A 24,925-nucleotide genomic window follows, 5' to 3' on the forward strand; every position below is an offset into this window, starting at 1 on the left:
AACCCAAGTGGGCACTACAGCTGCCAGGGAGAAGCAGACGGCTCTCGGGGAGAATAGAGATTGGCATCTGGTCAGACACTTGTCAGGAAGCCTGCAGGCTGCCAAATGGGCAGGGGTTCAGATTGGCTGAAGGCCAGGCCTGTGCATGAGGGGTCAGGGTGGGGGTGAGGGGAGCAGCAGTTAACACTCTGGAGCCCAATGGGGCACCCGGGTGGCTCAGTCGGCTGAGCATCCGACTCTTGATTTCAGCTCAGCTCATGGTCTCAGGTTCGTGGGCTCGAGCCCCACGTGATGCTCAGTGCTCGGTGCAGAGTCTGTCTGAGACTCTCTCCCTCCCTCCACCTCTCCTGCCTTGTGTGGTCTCGCTCTCAAGTAAGTAAATAAATAAATCTTTATATAAAACAAAACAAAACACACTCCAGAGCCCAGCGGAAAGTAGGGCAGTCCCAGTGGCGCAGCGGTTTAGTTCCGCCTTCAGCCTAACGCATGATCCTGGAGACCCGGCATCGAGTCCCACGTCGGGCTCCCGGTGCATGGAGCCTGCTTCTCCCTCTGCCTGGGTCTCTGCCTCTCTCTCTGAATAAATAAATAAATAAATCTTTAAAAAAATATTAAAAAATAAAACCAGAGCCCAGTGGAAGCATTGCCCAAGGAGGCAGTGCAGACCCAAGGCCTGAGCCCCGAGGCAGCTTGGGCCCAGTGGGCATACTGAGCACGCTGTCGTCCCTGAACTCGGGGTGGGGGTGGGTCAGGCTTCATCTTGGCTGGTGGTCAGATGGAGCACGTGAATGGCTGTGTGCAAAAGCAGTGGGCAGCCAAGCATTAGGGGTGTTCCACTGGCACCCTGGACGACCGGGTGGCACCTTGTCCCCTTATAGCCGACCTGGAGGGCAGATGTGACCAAACGAAGGCTCTCGCAGCATGCTGCGTGGGTGACGTTGCCCATGGCTTTACAGCCTTATCGGTCGTCTCGAAGGCAGGGAGACACTTTTCTCCCAAGGGCTCCGGTGACAGCAGGTGCCCATGCCTCCTGCACCATTGCAAGGGCTGCCAGGGCACACTTCAGGAGTTGTCACCAGGGATGGTCTTTAGGGCGCAAGATCTTAGGGCTCTTGTAGGACACACCATAGCAGAAGCTGAGGCGCAGCGCTGACGATGCTTGCTCCTGCTTTCAGCACCAGAAGGCCTGAAGGGCCCCCACAGATGCTGGAGCCAGGGGCATGGAGGGTTTTGGGGTTCGGAGGGGGGAGGGCCTCAGGGACCTGTGTGCGGGTGGAGTGCAGATCTCACACCCTGTGTCTGTGGCTTCTCAAGAAACAAGAATGAATTTCCAGCTTCAAAGGCCAGAAGTTGATGCTTGAGCCGCAGCTGACAGCCCTTGCCTGCGGAGTGCTTTTGGCAAGAAGAGGCTTCCTGGGCACCAAGCCTCAGGGCCAGGGCTGTCCCTGGTCTTCCACTGCCCTTCTGAGAAGGGTGATCAAAGTCTCACTTTATCCACAGCGAGTTCCCTGGGCCAGAGCCACTTTCAGGGCAGGGCGCATCTAGCTCTCTCACTCTAGATTAAGTTAAAATTCCCTAATCTTGCCAAGGTCATCCTAGCTCCTCCCTTGCCTCCTGGGAAGGCGCACACAGATTCCCTCTGAATTTTAATGAGGTCTTGTCTTCTGCAGCCAAACCTGGTCTCTCCTGCCCTCATCTATGTCCTCTCTTCTGGCCTTTCCTCCTTTCAGAGTTTCCTGGGTTGAGATGATGCAATTCAGTAGTTCTTGTCTATACCTGCGCCATCTGGGATGGTAGCTACTGGCCACATGTGGCTCTTGAGCACTTGAAATGGGGCTAGTCCAAACTGACATGTACCTGAAGTCCCAAATACAGTCCTGACTTCAGACTTAGTACAAAGACAAATTAAAAAAAAAAAAAAAAACAATGTAACATTTCAATTATCATTTTATGTTGATTACATATTGAATTGAGAATACTTTGGATATATTTGATTTGGGTTTGTTTTGTTTTTTTTTTTTTTAAAGATTTTTAATTTATTTATTCATAGATACACAGAGAAAGAATGAGAGGCAGAGACACAGGCAGAGGGAGAAGCAGGCTCCATGCAGGGAGCCCGACGTGGAACTCGATCCCGGGTCTCCAGGATCACGCCCTGGGCTGCAGGCAGTGCTAAACTGCTGCGCCATCAGGGCTGCCCTGGATATATTTGATTTGATAAGTTGTATTAATATTAACTTTAGGGATCCCTGGGTGGCTCAGCAGTTTAGTACTGCCTTCAGCCCAGGGTGTGATCCTGGAGACCCAGGATCAAGTCCCACATCAGGCTCCCTGCGTGGAGCCTGCTTCTCCCTCTGCCTGTGTCTCTGCCTCTCTCTCTCTGTCTCTCATGAATAAATAAATAAAATCTTTAAAAAAATTTTTAAATGTTAACTTTATGTGTTTCTTTCTTTTTAGTGAAGTTACTAGAAAATTTAAAGACACCTACGTTGCTTTCCTTTGTGGGTGATGTACATTATTCTATTGCACAACACCAGTCTAGACACTAGGATGGACCATAATGAATTTTTTTTAAGATTTTATTTATTTTTTCATGACAGAGAGAGAGAGAGAGGCAGAGACACAGGCAGAGGGAGAGGGAGAGATGCAGGCTTGGATCGAGTCTGGGGTCTCCAGGATCACACCCTGGGCCAAAGGTGGCGCCAAACTGCTGGGCCACCGGGGCTGCCCCATAATGAATTTATAATCATTCTTTCAACTCAACAAACACACTCTGAGCACATGCAAGGTGCAGATGGGGCTTAGTGACCCCAGCTGTCCATCGTGGCCACCCTCGCCTCAGGAGGGCACTGAGGAAGCCCACAAATAGAACTGGGAATTAAAATCTGGACCCAGGGCAGGCCCGGTGGCTCAGCGGTTTAGCGCCGCCTTCAGTCCAGCACGTGCTCCTGGAGACCCAGGTTGGAGCCCCACATTAGGTTCCCTGAGGGGAGCCTGCTCCTCCCTCTGCCTGTGTCTCTGCCTCTCTCTCTCTCTCTCTCTCTGTCTCTCTCTCTCTGTCTCTCATGAATAAATAAAAAACCTTTAAAATAAAATAAAATCTGGACCCACAATCCATCCAGAAATTCTGAACAGGTGAGTGCTGAGTTAGAGAGAGTGACCCAGATTCAGCCTGGGGTGGTGATCCTATCAAAGGATCTTGGAGCAGAATATATCAAAAATATATACCTGGGAATTCTCACAACTGTGACCTTCACAGCAAATTTTGAATTTCTGGTCCCACTGCACGCTCTTTAGGAACAACCCTGCCAGAACTGCCTGTGATGTGTCCTGAAGCCAAAGCAAGTACTTTTCCTGATGATCTGTTTGGACCAGATCTGGTGTTCCATTCCAGCCCACAGAGCCTTCCACCTGGGCAGATGGGAGGTGTGCTGACATCAGAGGGCAGCCCAGGGGCAGAGGCTGAAGCCACCTGCCTGGCGTTCCCAATGCCACCCGGTGTCCACTCTGCTCTGCTGCCCCCTGCTCTCTGGGCACGCAGGGTGCCTGGGTAACTCCAGGGGCTCCAGGGTTTGGTCTGAGGCAGAGAAGCAGGTATCAAGAGTGACTGAGCAGACTTTCATGAGTCCCTGGTGACAAGCCTCACCCATGCCCTCTGGCAGCAGCCAGGTTTGTCACCACCTGAAGGGTCAGCTGTGTGACCCATCAGAGTCTGAAGATCAGGACAGACTGAGGAGCGAGAAGGAAGAGCGGAGGAGAGGCAGCAGGAGTGGAGAAAGTGAAGAAGGCTTCCCATCCAGAGCAGACAGGGCAAGCCTAGAAGAGCAGGGACTGGCAGGTTTGAGAAGGATCCCGGGCTGCCAGGGTGGGGAGACAGGAGGTAGATGTTCCCAATATCCCGGGAGACTCACATGTCAGAACAGGGCAGGGACCAGGAACCTAGGCTGGCCCAGCCCTGAGTCCTACTCTCCCTGCATGAGAGCCGCGGTGGTCCCGGGATCCCCTCCCCTTTGGGAATCTGGAGCTTCCAGCTGCTCCTTCTCTCCGGGCCCTTGACCGCTGCTATTTCTTGCTCGCATTATCTGTACTCCAAATCACCTTGCTTTCGTTCTCTGCCCCAGCGCTCATCTTATCTGCCCCCAACCCGAACAAGGGAACAAGTGGGGCTTCCAGAGGCAAGTACCTCCGGCCCCAAAGCCTCTGAAGGGGAAGATGGGAAGAATAAGAGGGGCTCTGAGCCTTGGCGGAGCTCAGCCCCTTCCTGCCCCAGGCATGGTGGGAGCGAGCAGAAGTGAGAAACAGCAGATTCTTTGCAGGTCAAAGAGCAGGTGCCCTGGGACCAGATTAGTGGTTTTATCCAGCTTTCTGGAATCTCTTGGGAGACCAGGAGAGGCTTCTCTGGCTGTAACCATAAAAGGGAAGTTGGGGCTCCTGCCTTTGAGTAAGATGCTTCCTATTCACCTCCCCTTCTGCTTTGCCAAAGCCAGAAGGAAGCAGTTATCTTTGCTGGGAGAGCCGAGGAAGCGGAAAGGCTGGCCCTCCACCCATCAGCGCCTATTTCCGGGCCGGGAATGGAAAGCTACACTCCTTCGTCTCAGTCTCCCAGCTCCCAGTCCTGGGTGCTCACTTCCCACCTCCAGTGCCCCAGTCATCATGCTCCCTCCAGGGCCAAGGAGGACAAGGAAGGGCCCAAGTCACAGTGCGGTCATTTATAGAAAGGAGAGACACAGGTTGGTGTGAGCTCCACGGAAGCCCCAGGACATGATCTTTAATTGATGCTCCAGTCCCTGCCTCCCCACCCCGAGCCCCAGATGACATATTTACAAGATGCTGTATGGAGCCATTTCCAGGCCGGGGCCAATGCAGCCTCCACTCCTCCCTGGGTGTTGCCAGGGTGGGCTGGGAGGATGCAGACAGCTGGGAGCCAGGTGGACTGGTCACAGGAAGTCTTGAGTCCTCCACACCCCACACCCAACCCCACGTGTGCGCACACACAGGCCTGTCTGCATGTGCAGAGGTATTCACACTTGTGCAGAGATGTGGATCCAAATGCTTGTGCCAGATGCATTACCAGCTGCGTGTACGTGTGTGCCACCAGTGAATGCCTTATGGTACCTCGGCAGCAGTGCCAAACCCAGCCCTTTCCCTCCTGCCCCTGCTCCAGTTCGTGGGGCTGGCAGAGCAGGAGTGGCCAGGGGGTATCCCACTCACTCCCTTCTCTTGGGCAGTGCCAGCTGGAGCTCAGTATTGAGGATCCCACTGTAGCAGCATCCGGCCTCCCAAAGGGGTGTCAAAGGGTCTCAGTCCCCAGTTTGCCCTGAGGGGTGGTGCAGATAAACAGGGAGCCATTTCCTACTCAAAGATGCCCCAGAAACAGAGGGACTGAACAGGCAGCTCAAAGGCCCTGGGGTGTCCAGAAATCCCTGCTGAGTCTGGGTGGGGTATTTCTGGGGTGAGGGGCTCTGCTCATTTGTGGCTTTCATCCATAAGGTAGCTTAACCCCCATCTTGCCCTTGCCAGCTGGTTTGTAGTAGTTGAACCAAGGTTCCGCCGTCCCATGGGTCCCATGGGTCACGAGGGAAGGCCACAGGCAGGAATGAGGAATCCTGCCCGCCTCAGCCTGTCCATCAGGCTCAGCTGCAGTGGGGATCAGAGGACATAATGGGGAGAACAACTGTAAACTTACTACTCAGCCCTGGAATGAGGGTAAGGAGTCGAATTGGTTTGACAGGGCCTTGAGGACTTTCCTAGAAGCTGAGGATATGAGACCTGCCCTTTTTTTTTTTTTAACCTCTTCTTGGTACATCACAGGCAAAACCCCTAACCCTCCAGTCACTGGGCCCTCCCTGGCCTTTCCTGCTTGGGAGAGTCCTCCCTGGGAAGATGGCCCAGCCTGGGACCTCTAGGCCATGCTAGGGGGGCAGCTAAACCCTGAGTCAGCCCCAGAATCACCCTTCTTGAAAGGGGGGAGCTGTCATTTTATTTCAGGGACTGGATTTTCTCCCAAATACATACATCCTGGCAGGGACAGCAGGATGGTCATTTTGAAATTGAAGACAATCTGGGACATGTGGTCGTCGTACCCATAACCTAGGCCTTGGGCACAGAACAGGCAGCTTTGGTTTGAATCAGCACTCATTCTTCCCTCCAAGCTCAGCAGGGCTGGCCGAGGGGCACACAAGTGTGCCCTGCCCCTGCCTGGCTTGGGGAAGGCTCCGTTCAATGAGAGGATTCCAGGTGTATCTTCCCAGGGGAGGGCCCCGGGGGGAGGGCCATGCCTTGGTTCCTCTGATCCCTCCCACAAATGTCAAAATATCCCCACAAATTCCCTTGCCCCAGCACCCCCAAAGTTACATTCATCAGTTAAGATTCAGTAAAAAAAAAAAAATAAATAAAAGGTAGATGTCAGTCCCCTCCCCCTAAGTCCCAGAGAGCTAAAACCCTGGTCCCAGCTGCCTGGTTTTGAGGAGGGGCCCTCCCAGGCCATGGCCACTGGGGGGGGGGGGGGTCCCCTCGCCCCCGCCCCCCCCCCCCCCCAGCTGTGGCAGTTTGTGATGATGGAAGCTACATTCACACAGGGAGAGTTGGTGTGAGAGGCCAAAGCCGCATGAGATGGGGTGGGGGACCATGAGGGAAATGCCCCAGGCCTGGTCCACCCTGGCGGTGGGAAGGCCAGGGCCACAGCCCCACCCCCACCCCCACCCCCCTCCCGTGGGGCCAGGAGCTGAAAGGCTTGGGCCCGGAAGACATTTGCACGGTGCCTCCCTCCGTGGCTGGGCGGGGGCAGCCTCGTGGTGCAGGGCGGAGAGACGGTGGGCGCCAGGCTCGGAGGGAGGGGGTGGCACTTAGGCCCCTCCGGACCTGGAACGGAGAGGGGGCGTCAGGGGAGGACGTGAGGCAAGGCCCAGAGGGAGAGCCCCTGAGCCGGGCCCTGGGAGGTCAGTGCTGGGCCCTAGAGGCGGCAAGTCACAGGCTGGCCAGGGAGGGGATCTGGTGGGAAGTTCAGACAGCGGTGACATGGAAGACAAAACAGATGGGACGCAGAGGTAGGCTCCCCTCCCGGGAGCAGGGGGCTGCGGGGGACACAGTTCCAAGGCCCCACCTGGCCAGGATGGTCTGGCCGCAGGAAGGGTGGGAGTACAGGGACCAAGGCCTGGGACGGCGAGTGGGCAGGAGGAAGGGGCGAGGGCTGAGGACTTTCTTCCCGGAGTGGGGCTCCCCCACCCCTGTAGTGACAGCAGTGACAGCAGGGGTGGAGGAATCAGCCCCCAGCTCCCCATCAACAGAATGTGAGGTGACGAATGAGATGGAGGAGACAGGGACAGCGGGAGGGATGACGTGGCCGGCGTCACACTGCCCCCTGCTGGGTCGGGTCGTACCTTCCACGGCGGATGTTTCTAAAGGAGAGAGGAGAGGAAGAGAGAGAGAGAGAGAGAGAGAGAGAGAGAGAGAGAGAGAGAAAGGAAAAGGAGCCATTTGTGACCTTGCCCTTCTCTCAGGGAGGGCCTTCCTGGCTCCCATGAGACCCTTTCCCCAAGAGATGGGCCAGCGTCCCCAAGACCTGGTCACTAACGAGCGGCCTAGGGAGGACCTAGGCCCTACCTGGGTTTGAGTCCTGACTCTGCAACTAACTCCCCAAGTGACCCTGGGACTCAGGTCCCTCCTCTGCACCATGGAGGAATTAGACCAGCTCAAGGGCCCCAGCCCCAGGTGCCCACAGGGGAACACCGAGGGATGGGGGTGTCTAGGGAACACCTGGGGTCTAGGGACAGAGGACACAGCCAGTTTCAGGCAGCTCCTGTTCCTGCTTGGCTCTGCCCCACCGCAGTGCCGGGATGCACAGAGGCCCACTCTCCTTTTGCAAGAAAAGCGGGGAACCAGGACTGTTAACTGGTTATCTTTTGGGTTTTTTTTGGTTTGTTTTTGTTTTTTAATCTCTTGGAAATGTGAGCAAAACGAGACCCTGCGGCTGGCCCACACTGTGATGTGCAAGCTCTGGCTTAGCTAACTTCTCAGGGAAGTATGGGGTCCTGATGCGCCCCCAGAACACTGGGGAATGGTGGGGGGTCACGTGTATGTCTCTTACTTAAATCCCCAGCCTGTGCCGCCCAGGACGATGGCTGCGACCAGGACAGCCCCCGCGATGGAGCCGATGATGATGTTGGTGCCGCTGGGACCTGGGGAGAAGGACAGGACTCGGTTGGCAAGGACAGGTATGCAGAAGGGGAGAGACAGACCCCGACCCTGGCCAGCTCCAGCCTCACCCTTATATCTCTCTGTCTCCCCCGTGGGTGGAGACGTGGGCAGGGGGTTGTGAATGCTGCAGTCTTTGCCCGTCCAGTCTGGCTGACAGATGCACTTCCCTTCATTGCTGCAGACCTAGAGAGGTGAGGGGGCGGCCAGGAGAGGTGAGTGGGGGTCCTGCCCGTCTCAGGAGCCCCTTCCACCATCCCTGGCCTCTGGGCACCCACCCCGTGGTGGGAGCAGATCCGGCGCTCCCCGCTGCCCGGGCAGGTGCTGAAGTTGAAGGCAGAGGCTGGCAGGCACCGATGGTCCAGGCACAACATGTTGGGCCCGCAGGCAGTGCCATCCTCCACGTAACTCAGGTCGGAGCCATCGGCCAGCTGTACATGGCCACCCCTGGGGAACAGGGGGAGCCAGCCTTGACCCTTGCCCTCCCACCCCCATCACGGCTGAGACCTGCCCTTCCCCAGACATGGTCCCACCCCAGACCTGCAGTCCAGCTCCTTGCCCTGGTGGTAGAAGGTAACACTGTTGATGTCTCCCCCTAGGTCCCCCAGCCGAGGAGCTCCGGAGATGTTGACGCAGAGGAGGAAGCCACAGAGCACATCCCTGTTGGGGCAGTGTGGAGACAGTGAGCTCCAAGTCTTACCTCCAACTCAACTGCTGTTACTACTACTGAACTCAAATCTGCCCTCTTCCCCACTGCTTGATTTTTCACATATTCTCCACTGGGACTCAGGCTCATCCTAGGATCTGCTGTCCCAACTCTGAACCACCTCCCCTCCCCCCGGCCCCGCAAGCCAGGGAGGCCAATCAGGAACCTTGGTAACTCACTGTTTATTGCACTGGACCCAGCCTGACCCCTTGCGCCCACAGTTCCCACGCTCCGTCCCCTCCACGTTCAGCTTCTCATAGCAGAAGCGATCAGCAGCGGCTGTAAAGAGATGATGCCAGGCGTCACCCACCCACCCCAGAACCAGCCCTAGGACCTCAGCCCTCTGCCTCCAACACTCTGGCCTGACCGCCAGTCCACTCTGAGATCCTGGAGACCCACACACTTGGTAGAAGGTATATTTAGCCAGAACATCCCCCTCCCCAGCCTCTTGACTCTGGGTTCTCCAGAGTCTCCTCTCCCATTCTGAGCCAAAGACTCACCATGGCCCCAAAGGGCTTGGCACTGCCGGTCCCGGGTTTTGCAGCGACCTCCGTAGCAGCGGCCCTAAGGAACAAACGGGAGACAAGGGACTGAGACCTGAGTAGTCCGAATGGATAGAAGACAAAAGACTGTATTGAGCCAGAGGGCCCAAGGGAGAGGGGCCCCCACCCATCATACCTGTTCGTGATCACAGTAGTAACCATCCAGCTTGTGCAGGTTAGGGGGGCACTGTGGACAGAGGGGCTGGACTGAGCACAGGAGCCCCCAAGACTGGGAGTTGACGAATGAAGGGGTGCCAAACGCCCCCCCTCCTGGGGCTCATAGTACAGGGCTCTTCCAAGGCAAGGACAAGAGACCTGGCTCCGAATTCAGACCATGCAGATTGGCAAGTCCCATAGGCTCTCCTGTCTCCCTGTTTCCTGTAACTACATCACAGGACTAGGAGAACTTACGGGAACTAAATACCTGGCATGTAGTAAGGACTTAAGAGATGTTAACTGTACTATTATACACTCTGATCCCGAGGACACACCAATACCGTGCCAGGCCCTCGGAACCCCAGCCACACTATACTGACTTAATGACGGAAGGAGCAAAACCAGGACGCATGAAGAACCCGTTTCTCAGGCGGGGAAGTACCCTGTCCAGCCGGGGCCACGCCAGCTGGGGAGCGGGGGGGTGCAGAGAACCGAGGCCCCGGCGGGGCCGAACCGAGAAGGATAGGGGTTGCCTCGCCCGGGGACCCTCAAGGCGGCTGGGCTGGACCGACCTGGCTCGAGTCCCCAGTGCAGGTCTCCGCGATGTCACACTCGTTCACGGCCTCTCGACAGGACACGCCCCGCGGCTCGTACTGGGAAAGGGATGCATATTTCGGCGGAGGCCAGAACCGCGGACTCCGCGCCCGCCTTCCGCAGGCCCCGCCCCGCCCCGCCCCCGGCCCTCCCAGCCCAGTCAGCCCCGCCCCCGGGCCGGCTCACGGTTCCGCCCCCCCCCGCCCCGCTCTTCAGCGGGCCCACGGACGCGCACGCCCCGCCCTTCCCCATCCCCATTGGCGCTTTCTTCGCGTCAAGTCCCGCCCCTGCACTTGCCCCGCCTCCAGCGGCTCCTCCTCCCCAAGTCCCGCCCTTTACCCCGAGGTCCCCAGCCCCGGGCCTCCTCCCGCCTCCTCCCTCCGGCCCCGGCGGTAGGTGCCCCTCACCTTGCAGCGGCGACAGCAGAGCCCGTCGCTGCACATGGCGTCGTGAGTCAGGGTGCACTTCTTGCAGCAGTTCCCACCCGCACGGCTGCACTCCTGAGGGACGCGGGGACACGGCGGGCCGGGTGGGCGAGCCCTGAGCTGCCCCACCCAGACCTTCCCGGGCGCGCGCCCCCGCCCCGCACCTGGCGCCCGCACCAGCCTCTCACCTGCACCGACCCACAGTCGCACTCTTCCCCCGCCTCCACGAAGCCGTTCCCGCACTCTGGCGGGTCCAGGAGCTGCACGGGGAAGGGGTGTCGGGAGTCCGGCCGGGGCCCTGCCCAAGCCTCGCTCCCACACGTCCCCGCCTGGGGCTGGTACCTTGAGGGGCTTGTTGAAGAGGCAGCTCCCGCCGCCCTCCTGCAGAAACTGGTTGTACTCGTCGATGCTGCAGCGCGAGAACTTGCGGGGCAGGTAGAACCTGGGCAGGGTAAGGGCACGAAGCCGCTGAGTCCCCCCGCGCCCCCCCCAGCCCACTCTCGCTCCTTCTCAAGATTGGGGATGGGGTGCGCAGGGAGACGCGGTCACATCTCGAGGAGGCTGAGGACTTAGGCGCTGGGAGACGGCACGGTCCTCCTCCTGCCTGCCCATCAAGCGGGGACGGGCGGGGGGCGTGGCTCGCGTCCCCTTCCCCAAACCCCAGGACTCCAGGCGTGGCTCGGAGAGCCAAGGAGGGAGGGTGCCTCCAAATGAGGCTTTGGCGGCTCCTAGTGGCGACAGCGCACACTACAGTCTGGCAGTTTTTGCGTCGGGCTAAAGAACGTGGGTCTCCCTGGGCAGTGTCCGTGGAACACTGGGCTTTTTGAAATCCTAAGTGGGTCCAATAGCCGGGCCTCTTGAGGCCACTGGATCCAGACTGCCACCCAGCACTCCCTGTAGTTCTCCCTCGCCCAAGACCCTCCCCCAGTTGGTCCCCAAGAACTCACCCGGTGTCTTCCATGATGCAGCCCAGCCAGTTGTCCGGACATTTGCAGTCCCCTGAGAGGTGAGCCAGGTGGATATAAGGGAGGGTGGAGGACTGACCCCCTCCCATGGACACCCTTTCCATTTCTAGGGCTGCTGGGAGTGGATCTGGGCTGGTTGTGGGGCCACGTTGGGGGTTTTCTTTGATACCTGCTGAGCTCCGGTGTTTATTCCACATCATGCCCAGGTTTTGCCCCAGCGTCTGGGCCAGGGTCACTGCCATGGCGCCCATGTTATCGTACTGGGGGTGAGGAAGATGAGGGACAAAGATGTCTACATCCCTCCAAAGGCACAGGGCTCATGCCCTTCACAGCAAGCACCCCCTCTTCCTTTAACCCCCACCACAGCCATGCCCCACACCGCTCACCTCATTTACGCCACCACCCCTGGACAGGGAGCAGATGCCCCCCACATAGGCAGCCCCGCTACTGCTGCTCTGGAAGGTCCTGCCCCTGGAAGGGAGGGGGGTGTCAGGAGATCCCAACTGCCTTGCCTGTGGTGGCTTCCGGAGGCTGTGAGGGGGATACTGGGGAGCCTCCCACACTATAGCCCTTCCCTGGGGAGGGGAGCCAGATTTTTTCCCTTCTATCAGAGCTCTGAGTCCCTGAGGAAGGGATGCTGGGATAGTTTGAAAGGAGAAGAGGGGACAAGAGGGGAGATGATAGGCAGTAGAAGATCACTAGGGACCAGAAAAAGGGGCGTCAGCCTAAGATACAGGGAAAGATGCCCAGCCTGCTGCCAGTGTCTGGGTGGTGGGGCAAGAAGAGCCCAGTCCCCAGACTCTACAAGAGCACCTGGCACAGAGCAGGTTTTCAGCAACCCTGTGCATTGCAGCAACCAGCAGAGGCTGGCAGGATGTGTGGGGTGGCGGACTCACGAGAAGAGATGGGTGGCATCACTGGGCTCAGGCAGGCCCTCCCGCCGATAGACCATGAGCCGGGCTAGGGTCTCCAGGAGGTCATCCTGCACCTGGATCTTGTCCCCATCTGCCCATGTTTCCATGGCAACCAACACGATGCGGGTATTGAGCTGCTCCTTGTACATCTGAGCCCAGAGGGAAGAACATGAGGGTGGGGCTGGAGGGCAGGAGAGGGCAGGGGCACAGGGCTGGCTGGAGGAGGGCCTCAGCCTGTCTCTCCAGAAAGTGGGGATCAGAGGCTGAGGGGACCCTCCAGAGCTCACCCCAAGCATGTGTGCAACGGAGTAGGGGCGGAGGAGGAGAGGGAAGGGAAGGGAGATGGCTCACCACATCCGCCAGGTTCACAACCGACTTGGCAAAGTTGCTGGTGAGGACCACCGACTGGCGCATCTGCTCAAACTGGGAGGAAAGAGAGTGGGCGGAGGGCCAGCCTCCAGGTCTGCTTCGGCAGGGGCCCCCTCCCCGCGTTGTCCCCAGGCTGGGAACTTACCAGCTGGTGGTCGTTGACCACGATCAGCTCCACATACTTGGTCTCACTGTGCACGGTAGGGTGGCCCCGGCGGACCTGGGCGGTGGGTGGGCACTTGGAATCGGTCCCCTCCATGCCTGGCATTGGGGCCAAGCCATGCGGGGGTGCTGAGCTCCAGTCAGGGATGAGGCTGATCCCCCACTGTTGGGGGTCCCCTCCCTCCCCAGCCTTGGTACGAGGGCAGGCAGCCTCAGTTTGTCCATAATTCGGGCGGGTGTTGATACAGGCAATAGGAAATGAGGTGGGGGCTTCCTCTCAGGCACGGTACCCTGGCCCCCAGCCACACCAGTCTGAGCCCTCCTTTGCCCCCATCGTGGATGGGGTGTCCTTCTGCTCTGGACCACAGCCTGAGGTCTCTGCAGCCCGAGGTCTGTGCGGGCCCCCGTACCTGCCTTTTCCTTCTCAGCCTCGGCCGGTTCACGGGAGCAGTATGAGCAGGGGCAGCAAATAGGCAGCCTGGGGGGAGGGGGCAGGTGAGGGGGGCACAGCCGGCCCCCTCCCCAGCCCCATTTTCCCTCCCTTACCTGGTTCCCTGCATCCGAGGGGGGCTGGGAGGAGAGGGGTCCGGTAAATGAGGTGGGGGAGGGGTCCCTGAAATGAGGGGGAATCAGTTCTTGGGGGGCTGACCAGGTCTGCTCGGAGCCCAGATGAGGGACAGCTCCAGCCCTCCCCCCCACCCCACCCCAAGGTGACCCAGAACTGGCCAGAGCTCCCATGTCGGATCTGATCTCCCAGATGCTCAGATTCCGGGGTCAAGACCTGGGGGCGCCCTGAGAGACAGGGGCAAAGGACACTGGAGCCCAATGGGAGGTTACTTGGGGGCCAGAGGGGACATTGGAGCTGAGGGCACACGGGGAGGGAACTAGAGCTCAGGTGATTGAGGAGGGCAGGAAGGCTGAGGTTACGAAGGGAGGAGGCAGCCACAAGCCACGAGGATGGGCAGCGTAGCAGGGCTGTCAGAGGAGCCTGTGGGGGGCTCACCTGGGGAGGCTCCTGCGGCCTGGCCATCTCACGGGGCTCCACAATGTAGGTGAAGTTGCCATCGGAGAAAACCCCACTGCAGAAAGAGAGGCACAGCTCTCCACCATGTATCCCCCACGCCGGCCAGGGCCAAAGGCTCTCCCCCCCACCTCTCCCCCCTACTCACTGCAGCCCCTGGCAGGTGGAGAGGGCAGCAAAGGAGTGGGGGTTCCCCCGGAGCTTCCCCTGGTAGTAGCAGTGGTCCCCGGCCCCCTGGAGGAGCAGCAGAACATCAGCAAACATACCCCCTGCCCTGGCCTGAAGACACCAGGAGGGGTGAGGGCCACTGCAGCTGCTCAGGGCACAGGTGGCCCTGGTCCCTGGCTACACCTGGGGATCTGGAGCCTGGTTCTACTCTGGGCAAGTGCCTGGTCCTCTCCGGGCCTCCTTCACCTCATCTGTAAGATGAGGAAGTTGGTCTATACCAGTGGTTCTTGACCATCTGATGGGGCTGGTACATGGTTCACAGGTTCCTTGGAGAAGGACTGGCACTCGTGTGCCAGGCACTGTTCTAAGAACTTACCATAGATGAACTTACTTAATCAGATGAAAGCTGTGGACTCACCCCCAGCACACACACACCTGCACACACAGTGTGTTCACAGACACCACTGCCTCCATGGACCACCTCTGGACATGGTCTGTGGCTGAGGAAGTGTGAGCAGCACATGTCCTCTTGGCCGGGGCTCTCGGGTCAGAGGGGACAAGCACCCCCCTCCCTGCTCCTGCAGAATTACTTGTGCTCCAGTTACTGAACTGGCTGGTTGTTGGGGGGTGGGGGGGAAGGAGGCTATTTATAGACATTCATTCATCTTTGCTTAGGCCCCTGGGCCTCTGGGGCTGGGACCCTGGTGTCCCAGGCAGCCAGGAATTCCCAGGGCCTTGGTGCTGAGTAAGGACATTTCCCCAAGTGCTGCCTCCTAGAAAAGTCTGGGCATGGAGCAGGGAGGGTCCTTGAAAGCCTCCGTGTCAGGCAGAGAGACCAGCAGAGTCAGACCTTGGGCACTGGGTGAAGGGAGCCCAGGCTCCATGTTGTTCAATACGCCGCTCCAATTCTGACTCTGACCCTTGGAGCCTCCATGGTGGGCAGAGATGGAGGGTCCCAAGGGGCAGGGCCCAGCCAAATATAGAGAACACCTTGGACCCCATCTCCACTGACCCCCTGTCCCTTCATTCCACTTCCCTGTCCCCTTTCAAAGGCACTCACGCTGCTGTGCTGGGTTGTCCCCTCCCGGCTAAAATGGCGCTCCACATATTGCGAGGAGAGGAGGTGACTGAGACAGACAGAGGGGGCAGGAGGAAGGACGGGGTCACTGCTGGGGCTGTGGGTCCCACTTGGGTCCCACCCCAATTCACATCCAGGTCCCATGAGCCGGCCCTGCCCCCATCTCCCCCCGCCTGCCCCCACCTCGCCCACCTGCCCGCTGCCCTTCCTTCCCGGCCCAAGGCCGTACTCCGTACTCACTGGTTCAGCTCCAGATCCAGAGTGAAGTTTGAGTTGAAGGCTGGGATGACGAAACTCACTTGGGCCAGGTGGACAGGCTGGCGGTGGGGGGAGGACAGAAGTGAGTCAACGTGGGGACCCCGGAACAAGGAGTAGTGCTGGGGAAAGGATGGCCTGGCCCGGGAGCTGGGGGGTACCACTGATTTGGGGGCAAGAGTTCATCTTTCTCTGGGACCCTGTTCCTTCCCTGGGGGCAGGGGCAGGAATACACAGCCCTGGGCACAGCCCACCTCCTGGTGTAGGCACCTCCTGGGGCCGGTCTCCCTGAGCCGCAGGGACGGAAGGCATCTCAGCCTACCCGCTGCTTCATGCCAGGCCCTCCCTGCTGTTGGCAGGACCACTCCTGGCCTCAGGGGGTGTAAAGCGAGCCCCCCCCAGGAAGTACCATGGGAAGGGGGCAAACGGGAGATGGGGTGCAGTGTGACCCCCGGGGCCTGGTAAAGCAGGCCCCTGCCTTCCTGCATGTGGGTCCGGTCTGGATTTATGGAGGAGGCCTCCAGCTCTGCAGGCAGGGTAGCAGGGGTTAGAATGGGAAGCCGGGGTGATGGGCAGAGGCCATCCTGTCGGGAGGAAAGAACTTGGCTCCTCTACCCCCAAGTCCATTGCCCTCCGCCTTGCCCAAAGCAGCTCATCTTTAATATTTCAATCCCGTGGTTAATTTTTAAACACGGAAGTTTTCCTGATAAATTTTTCAGAGGGGCCTTCGCAGTGGGGCTGGGAGGCTCCAGGTTGTCATGGCAACGTACCCGGCCTGAGCAAGATGGCTGCCCTACCCAGCGTCTGTGGGGAGCGGGGACTCCAGGCCTGGAGCTGCGGTGCCTGGAGGAACAGGGGCCTGGACAGAACAAAGGGCTGGAGGGTCTGCGCTAAGGGGATGAGCGGGCCTTCGGGGCTCTCCCGAGCCCACTCCAAGCTCAGGCCTCACCGAACACCAGCAGCACGGCGAGGGCCTGAGAGGGACTAGAGCCTTCCTCACATCCCTATCCATTTAAGACTGAAACCCAGACACCACCCCCACCCCCACCCCCACCCCCACCCCCAGCGAGGGGCCCACCACTCGGCCATGCAGGAGTGGGGCTTTTGTTTGCCACCTTTCTTCCAGGCTGCAGGATGGAAGGGAACCCCAAGGTCACAAAATCTCACAGCCTGGTGCTAGTTGGCTTCCTTACCAACCACCTAGATTTCTCATTTTTACTGAGTGTTTATTATGTGCCGGGCACTGTTCTAAATACAAGTATTATCATCTTTGCTCTTCACAACTAGCCAGTGGGATAGATGCCACTGCTTTCCTCATCTGACGGATGAGGAGACCCAAGGACAGAGAGGCTAACACACTAGCCCAAAGTCACACAGCTAAGTGGTGGGGCTGGGATTCAAGTCCACAGAATCAGCTTCCAAGGCTTCCTCACCTAGAAGGTGAAGTAAGATAGAAATGGCCCAGTGTCTTCAAGAGGCCCTAGGAGAGGAGGTGAGGTGGGGTGAAGGGCCAGCGCCCGGGAAGGCAGCCGCTGAGCCCCAAGGACACTGACTCGCCAGTCCCAGGCTCACTGAGCTCCAAGCTCCACCCTAAGCCCCTAGAGTGTCGATCAGACTTGAAATAGAAAAGTCAAGGCCGAGGAGTCTCTGCTTTCCTCTTCCTGCCCCGACGCTCTCTGCTTGCTTCCCTGCCCCGGGCCTGGACCACCCGTACCCTTCCCACCCCATGCCCTGGCTTGGACTATGCCCACTCTCCTGCTCCTCTCCTAGGCTCAATCTATCTCTGCCTTCCCTACCCACCCCTGCCTGGACTACCTCTGCCTTCCCCTGCCCTCGAGTGAGTCTGTATGCGCTTGTTCTTTCTGCACCCCCACTGATAAGCCCCTACCTCTGCCCCGACTGGCCCCCCAGAGGGGCAGCCTGTCCAGACCCCTTGCCCTGTGTAGCTTCAGGGATGATGAAGCAGCCTCTCTGCTGTCCAGACCCCTTGCCCTGTGTAGCTTCAGGGATGATGAAGCAGCCTCTCTGAGCCTCAGATATTTTCCACTGAAAATGGTACGATGAGCCTAGATGCAAGGCTGTGAAGCTGGCTTTGTGTGGCTGGGGTTCGTCCTAGGCCAGGAGAATTCTGGCAGCGTGGGCCCTGGTGCTAGCAGACTCTCCACCACTCAGGAAGCCAGCAGGCTCACCTCCCCATCTCTGTGCAGACCAAGCTGACCCCACTCTGCGGAAAGCCCAGACTGTTGGAAGAGCAGATGCTAGGTTCTTTTCATGTCCCCCATCTCCTGCAGCCTCATTCTGTCCCACCTGGTAGGGCCTCACCTGGGCTGGGCTGCCCCTCCCCCAGCAGGACACAGGGCGCAGGCCAGATAAGGGCAAGGGGAGCTGCTGGGATGGGGGGGTGGGGGTGCTGGGGCCAATGGGAAGCAGGCCCTGGGAGGGCTGGGGGAGCCAGCAAGGTGCTGGAGGAAGAGGAGGGAAATTGGAGAGCTGGGCAGGGGCTACCTGGGACAACCCCTGTCTGCAGGAAGAGAAAGACCAAGCAAACCCACCTCCTACGACAGCCCCCTGGGCCAAGCTTCAGGCACCAGTTCTGTCAAAGCCAAACCTCTCCTTGCTACGTCTGCCTTCTGCCCCTGACCTGCCCTCAACCTCCCCCATTATCCCTCAGTTCCTCCCCTGGGAGCCCCTGTCCCCTGCCATCCGCCTGCCCTCCTCTGTGCCCAGCTCAGCGCTCCTGATGACCGGCCGGCCGGGCCTCGACCCCGTGCCCTGCTCTTGCCTCCTGCTCCGTGGCCATCCGGCTCTCACGTGCCCTGGCTCATTTGATCTCAACCCCCCCAGATCGTCTGGTGCTCATTTTACAAATGGCAGGCCAAGGCTCAGGGAGAGACACTTGGAGGTGACTGGCCCAGGGCCATGTTGGGGAGGTGCAGGGTCAGATCTCACCCTGAGGCTGGAGTTCAAGTCTGCCGTGGCAGCTGTGGCCACCTGGCTTCAGTGGCTGTGCCCTCCCCGAGGCCCCTCGTTACCAGCCCGGCCACCCCCTAGGCATTGGCTGATGACCTGTGTCAGGCTCAACCAGATTTGGGGTGCAGAAAGGAGGCAAAAATCCCATCGACATTCCAGAGTCACAAATACAGACAGACGCTAGGTCTCTACCCTAGACCCACAGAATTCCAGTCTTGGGAAGGGGGAGTCTGAGGATCTTGAGGGTTTTCAGATGCTCCAAAAAATTTGAATGTTTAAGCAGTGCCCCTCAAACTGTCACCCCAAATCCCTGCTCCTGAACCTCCATCTCCACCCTGGCTTTTTTCCTCCTCACCCTTGCCTGCAAAGGTAACCCACAGAGGGCCGTAGCCCCCTCTACTTTTGGGTCTGTGAGCACACAGTTCTGGACATCTCTGATCACTGATTCAACTTTTCACATGGTGACCTCTAGTCCCCTGAATACACGACACGCCTGTCTTTTCCCCTGCCCAGGAGCTCAACACTCGTGTTGAATGGAAAGGCAGCAGAAGCCCGAGCCTGTTTTCCCATCGGTAAAATGGGGTATCGTGAAGATTAGATGGAAACCCTTTTTAACGTGTAACTATCGCAAGGATAAGTAACCACATTACTAATAATTGAAGAATGAAGTGTAAATGTTCCAGCTGAACAGGGCTTTGAGGAAACTCAATGAACCACATGGGCTGGGTGATGGCAGAAGACAGGGAGCCAGAGACGCAGGGCCCCACCTCGAGATATCCCCTCCCCACCGCCGCTGTCCCCCACAACGTGCTGAGGCTCAACCGATCGGCTAGACAGTGGGAATCCCAGACGGAGCAGTTGAACACATTTCTGATCATAGGATTTGATCTACATTTTTGAGGACAGAATCATTTCCTTAGAGGGTCATTAGTCCCTCAGGGGACAGGCTCTGGGCAACTGGGTCCCTCTAGGCAGCCAGGAGCGGGAAATCAGGCAAGGCCAAGCTCGCAGGCCAGTGTCTGGCTGGGGAGGACTCAAGACTCTTGCACCACCTGGAGCCTGACAGGTAACCCCCAAATGCCCTGGCTTCTGTCTCAGACACCAGCCCTCTCATGCTGGTGCCAGTTGCCTGCATTCCCCCCACCCCCACCCCAACACTCAGGAGCGAGGGCAGGCCTCACAGATGTTGAACATCTGCTCTCGCCAGATCCCAGGGAGGACACCTGATCAACACCATCACCTCTGGTGATGGCAAAAGAGAGACGACTCCTAGCCCCATTTTATGGATGAGGAAGGTGGGATTCAGAAGGCAGCAGAACCAGGAGCCACCAAGGCTGCCCCCCTCTCCATCCCAAAACCTTTCAGACCCAAGCCTAGCCTCCTGTGTGAACCATCTCTCTGCCCAACCTCACTGCAGGGCTCAGTTCATGGCCTTGGCCTTCCCAGAGCAAGTGGGGCCCAGTGTGAGTCCCGGGGCGGCCTCTAGCCACCAGTCCCCTCCCAGGAACGGCCTCCTGCCTCCAATCCCAGGACAGAGCTGCGACCTTGGCTGCACAGACCAGCACGGCGGCCCTAGTGCAGTATTAGGGCTCCAGGCACAAGGCCCTGTGGCTTCCTGCTGGTGACCGCCCTCCAGTAAGGGCTGGGGACTGAGCCTTGCCGGATCGGCCCCCCCCTACAGCAAGAAAACACAAACACTGAAACACACACCCTCAGCGAGGGCTTCGGAGATAGCAGCAGCCAGTAAATCCTGGTCTGGGAAACTTTCATAGGAGCTCAGCCCGTGACTGGGGTCCCCCCGCCCCCAGCTGGCTCTGATAAACCTGTCTCCTAGGCCTGGAGCCTGGAACCTCTCCACTCCCATTGTTTGCTTCCCCGCGTCCTGCACTTTTCTTGGTTCTGAAGGAGTCTGAGTTCCCCCCGGGGGCAGGCGTGCCCACACAGCAGCTCTGTGTGGACTAGAGAGAGGGTCCCAGGGCAGCCCCGGTGGCGCAGTGGTTTGGCGCCGCCTTCAGCCCGGGGTGTGGTCCTGGAGACCCGGGATCGAGTCCCATGTCGGGCTCCCTGCATGGAGCCTGCTTCTCCCTCTGCCTGTGTCTCTGCCTCTCTCTCTCTCCGTGTCTGTCATGAATAAATAAATAAAATCTTAAAAAAAAAAAAAAAAAAGAAAGAAAGAAGGAAAGAAGAAAGAAAACCAGCCCAACTACTGTACACGGTGGCCCTGCTGGTTCTTCTGTCTCAACCTTCCGCTTCAAGCTCCCTGTGACCACGGGCTTCTGCACTTCCAGAAGCTCCCCCACCTCTGTGGGCCTCAGGACTTCCAAACTGGACAGAGGTGAGGAGTTGAGAGCAGTGGCAGAGAGGGCAGAGGGTCCCCTGTGGCCCTCCTCACTCGCTATAAGCCTGAGTGAGAGGCAGGCAGGCTCAGAGTATCCATCTGGGGTGTCCGTCTTGACTCTGCTATGTAAGTGCTGTGTGACCTGGGCTTGTTATCTCACCTCTCTGTGCCTGTCTCCCCACCTGTAAAATGGGAATAACCACAGCCCCATCTCTAGAGCTGTGATGAGCATTACATAAACCAATACGTGTAAAGGCATAACACTGCCCCAGTAAGGGCCCAGTAAACTCATTTCTCTAGCTTCTAATTCCTTCCTGGCCACCTTCTGTCTCCCCCGCCGCCCTTCCCATAAAAGCCAGGATTCCTCAGCACACAAAACCCTTTCTTATCACCACCTCCTGAAGATGGATGAGGCCAAAATTAATATTAGCATCATTCTGATTTTAGGGACCAGAAAGCTTGGCCTCAGACAGGTGATGTGACCAGTCCCAGGCCAAAGCCGGCGAGCAGCCAAGGTCCCACCACCCAGTCCTGCCAGCCAGTGTCCCCCAGCCTCACCACATGACCCAGAGCAAATAAAGATCTTGCTGCTGACCCAACACCTGGCTCAGCCTGAGGTCCCAAACCAATGCAGTAATTCTGGACTGAGCCCAGCAGCACCAGGGTGTGGCACTTCCCATTGGGACACAGGCTCCGTCATCAGCCCTGGATGGTCCAAAACCAGAAGTGCTTCAGGGAGAAAGGCCAGGTGGGAGGCAGGGGGTTGCAATATCTCCTTCCAGTCAGGGGGAGTATCTTGGACATGTCTTTTTGACTCCCTTGACCTTCTTCCACCTTGCGGGGTGGGGGTGCCCCGGTGCCAAAACTGAAAGTCCCTGGAGGCAGAATGGTGCAGTGGGAGGCACCTAGCCTTGGAGGGAATTATTCCACTGCTGATGGATTTTGAGCAAGTTACTTAACCTCTCTGAGCCTCAGCTTGCTCATCTGTAAGATGGGCAGGCAAAAGTTCCCTGCTTTATAGAGTTGTGAGAAACCGGTCTCAGGAGAGCCTGAGGTACAGGTAAGGCAGGGCTATGAGTATGTCCCCTGGGGAGGCTGCAGGGAGGTCCCTGGGAAGGCTCCATGCTAGAGAGACCCCCAGTGAAGGTGACCACTGCCCCTCGGATCCATGAACCCTTCACTCCTGCCCTTACCCCTCAGACACCCCGTTGGGCACATTCAGACTTGGTCACTCACACACACATCACACATGCACACATGCCACCCACTCACCCCACAGAATGACACTCTAAGAGACGCCCCTATTGCCTACGTACCCAACTCATCAAGTCCAGCTACACCATCCTGGGCACCTGCCCACCCCCCATCCCGCACACAGTCCCAGGCACCATCATAGTCCAGATGACTCCCTCCCCTTTCTCCCTCCAGGAAGGACTGGGCTGAAGGAGTACTCCATTCTTCATCTCTACTCGGTCCCCATGCCTTCGTCCCTCCCTGCCCTCTGACCCCACCATGGCATCACCTGATCCTCCATCTGGACTGCCTCTGAGGCACCTGCCAGGGGTCCCAGCATTTGAGCTGAGCGGTTAACTCCTAGCCAACACAGGCTTGGGGTGCACAGTTCTCGGGGGTGGGGCGACCCTAAGGAAGAAAGTGGACCAAGGACCACTCATCCCTGGCCTTGGACCATCCTTACGGCCCGACTACCACCTCCCAAGGAACCTGGACAGACACCAAAGGCAGCCTCAGACCCCTTCCCTCTTACCCTTGTTCCACCCCCACCCCCACCCAAGCCTGCCTGCCCAGGACCATTAACCACCCCCTCCTTCCCCCGCCCTGCCTGGAGTGATGGTCCATCTATTATGCATGCTGCCTTCCTGCTCCATTCCATTTCCCGAGTATCTATCGCCCCCTGCACCCCCCCCACAAACCCCTCCACCCCCCTAAGGGCTTTTAACCAAGTACATTAGGCAGGGCCAGATGCCAGTCTGACAGATGTCTGTAATGCTAGCCTCCGTTTCCCTCCTTCCTCCCTCTGCCCGGCCCAATTTACCTCCCACCACCCCCAGCTGCCAGAACTTCCCAGACCTGGGCTGTACCCCTCCTCTGAGTCTCTCTTCTACACCTCCCGTTTCTTTCTGCCAGGCCCTCGCCATCCTGCCCTCCGCCGCCCCCGTTGGCCTGGCTAACTTTCAGCTTCCAGCTCCTGGAGAGCCGAGGCGTGCTGAATGAATATTCCATCTGGGTAATTATTATTCACATGATATTAATTAATTATTAATTGCAATTAATCTCCTTCATTCCTAACCTTCCTCTGGGAGGCAGAAGGAGCCTGGTAGCTGAAAGGGATGGGGCGGGGTGTGGAGCTGGCCTTTGTGGGTGAGCTTGGGGTCTCCAACCTCCTTCTGAGGCCCCACCCTTAGTGAGGACAGGAAGAATGACAAGCCTATCAGTGCACAGAGGGGAACTGAGGCAGAAGCAAGCGCTGAGCTGTTCCAAGAAAGCTCGCTGAGAGGGGCTGTGATGAGAAACCGTTGCCTGGGCTCTTGGCTGCTTCTCCCTGCCCTCTACTGCCCTCCCCAAGCCGCATCTGAAGTAGAACCACTTGCTTTGGCAGGAGGGTAGTGGGGGCTGGTGGAAGGCTGACCCAAGGCTGGACTGAGTCTTAGGCATTCTAGGGTCCACAGAGGGCAGGGGATCCCCATGATGATTGGAGGGGTGCCTAGAGTGAGGCAAGCGCTCCCCACTAGTGGGCTCCAGCACCCGACCGGTAGGCAGCCCATTGTACAGAAGGAGAAGCTGCAGACGCCAGCTTGGGGGGCGCACACAAAGCCTGGCTGCCTGGGGGGGCCTTCCTTGGGCTCCAGGCCTGCTCCAGCCCCCTGGCCTCCCCACACAGCCTCACTCACCGGGCCCCCTGGTGGCTCCTGGCGGACTCTGGTGTCCAACTGCTGCTTTCGGACCTCTCCCCCGGTGCTCTCCCCCACCAGACGGCTGGGCTCTGTGACCTCAGGGGCTCCCGGACGCCCCAAATGGGGTGAGACCCGCCAGCGCAGAGCCCCGAAGGGACCGCGGGTCCCAAGACCTGGGGAGACAAGGCCAGAGCTGCAGGCAGATGCCCGCCGAGGGGCAAGAGTCTTGGGACAGGGGTGAGCGCACCTCATCCCCCGCTGTGGCGTGGCCCTTGCAGCCCTGGGGTGGGAGGATCGGCTCCCCTGCAGAGGGAAGAGCCTGATGGGGAGGGGGCCAGGAGCTTCCGTCCCGCCCGCCCGTCACGACTGCCCCCCCCACCCGCAGGGACCCGCAGAGCCGGCGGGCCGGCGGCAGGGGCTGGCCGCGGTGGGGCGGGCCAGCTGGGGACAGGTGGGTGCCCGCGCCCTCCCCCCCCCCGCCCGCTCGGACCGGCCGTCACCCCGAGCACTGCAGGAGAAGGTGGCTGCAGCAGCGCGCCGCAAAACCCGGGCGGGGGCAGGGAGGGCGGCGGGACGGGGCCGGGGCCGGGGCCGGGGCGGGGGCGGGGGCCGGGCGCGGGGGCACTCACCGGGCGGGGGCAGCGGCAGCAGCAGCAGCAGCGCCGCGAACGCCCAGCGCCGCAGCCGCCTCATGGCTCGCTCATAATCCTCCGGCTCGGGGGCTGCGGCTGCGAGCGGCGCGGCGCGGGCGGGAGGCGGCGCGGGCGGGAGGCGCGGCTGCGGGAGCCGCGGGCGGGGGCGCGGACCGGGCGGCGGGCGGCGGGCGGCGGGGCGGGCGGCGGGCGGGGGGCGCGGCGGGGCGGCGGGGCGGGCGCCCGGCTCAGCGCGCTCCGGCCGCGGCCATCCCGGCGGGGCGGCGGGCCGGGTTAAGAGCCGAGCGGCGAGCACGTGAGCCCAGGGCCCGCCCCCGCCCCCCGCGGGCCCCCCCAGCCGGCCAGGGCCGGGGCCGCCGCGCCGGGAGGACAAAAGAGGCGCCGCCCGGAGACCAGCCTGTCCGCGGCTCGGTGGCCCCCCGGCAGGTGCGGCGGGGCGCGGCCGTGCGCCCCTCGGTGGGGGAGCTCGAGGGCCCGGGGCTCGGTAGGGGAGGGAGGCAGGGA

General features: G+C 59.5%; 1 protein-coding gene across 2 annotated transcripts; it reads right to left on the reverse strand.

Annotated features, from left to right (window-relative positions):
* Nucleotides 1–4,731: 4,731 nt before the first annotated feature.
* ADAM11 (ADAM metallopeptidase domain 11) lies at nt 4,732–24,551 on the reverse strand. 2 transcript variants are annotated; one of them, XM_072747018.1, is made up of 26 exons: nt 24,398–24,551; nt 23,766–23,941; nt 15,534–15,610; nt 15,276–15,342; nt 14,196–14,281; nt 14,030–14,105; nt 13,573–13,639; nt 13,437–13,504; nt 13,010–13,084; nt 12,847–12,918; nt 12,478–12,644; nt 11,968–12,052; nt 11,751–11,841; nt 11,564–11,615; nt 10,959–11,058; nt 10,805–10,876; nt 10,599–10,691; nt 10,170–10,250; nt 9,578–9,628; nt 9,400–9,463; nt 9,079–9,178; nt 8,734–8,853; nt 8,472–8,640; nt 8,265–8,379; nt 8,087–8,177; nt 4,732–7,397 (listed from the first exon to the last, which is right to left on the reverse strand). In XM_072747018.1, exons 1-26 carry the CDS (start codon nt 24,459–24,461, stop codon nt 7,349–7,351), a joined length of 2,328 nt encoding a protein of 775 aa, XP_072603119.1. In that variant the 5' UTR covers nt 24,462–24,551; the 3' UTR covers nt 4,732–7,348. The 2 variants fall into 2 exon arrangements, with proteins under 2 accessions (XP_072603119.1, XP_072603120.1); XM_072747019.1 differs by having other exon boundaries at nt 13,441–13,504; nt 24,398–24,477.
* Nucleotides 24,552–24,925: the final 374 nt, after the last annotated feature.

This window comes from Vulpes vulpes, chromosome 2, assembly GCF_048418805.1.
Source record: "Vulpes vulpes isolate BD-2025 chromosome 2, VulVul3, whole genome shotgun sequence".
In the NCBI taxonomy this organism is placed as follows: Eukaryota; Metazoa; Chordata; class Mammalia; order Carnivora; family Canidae; genus Vulpes; species Vulpes vulpes.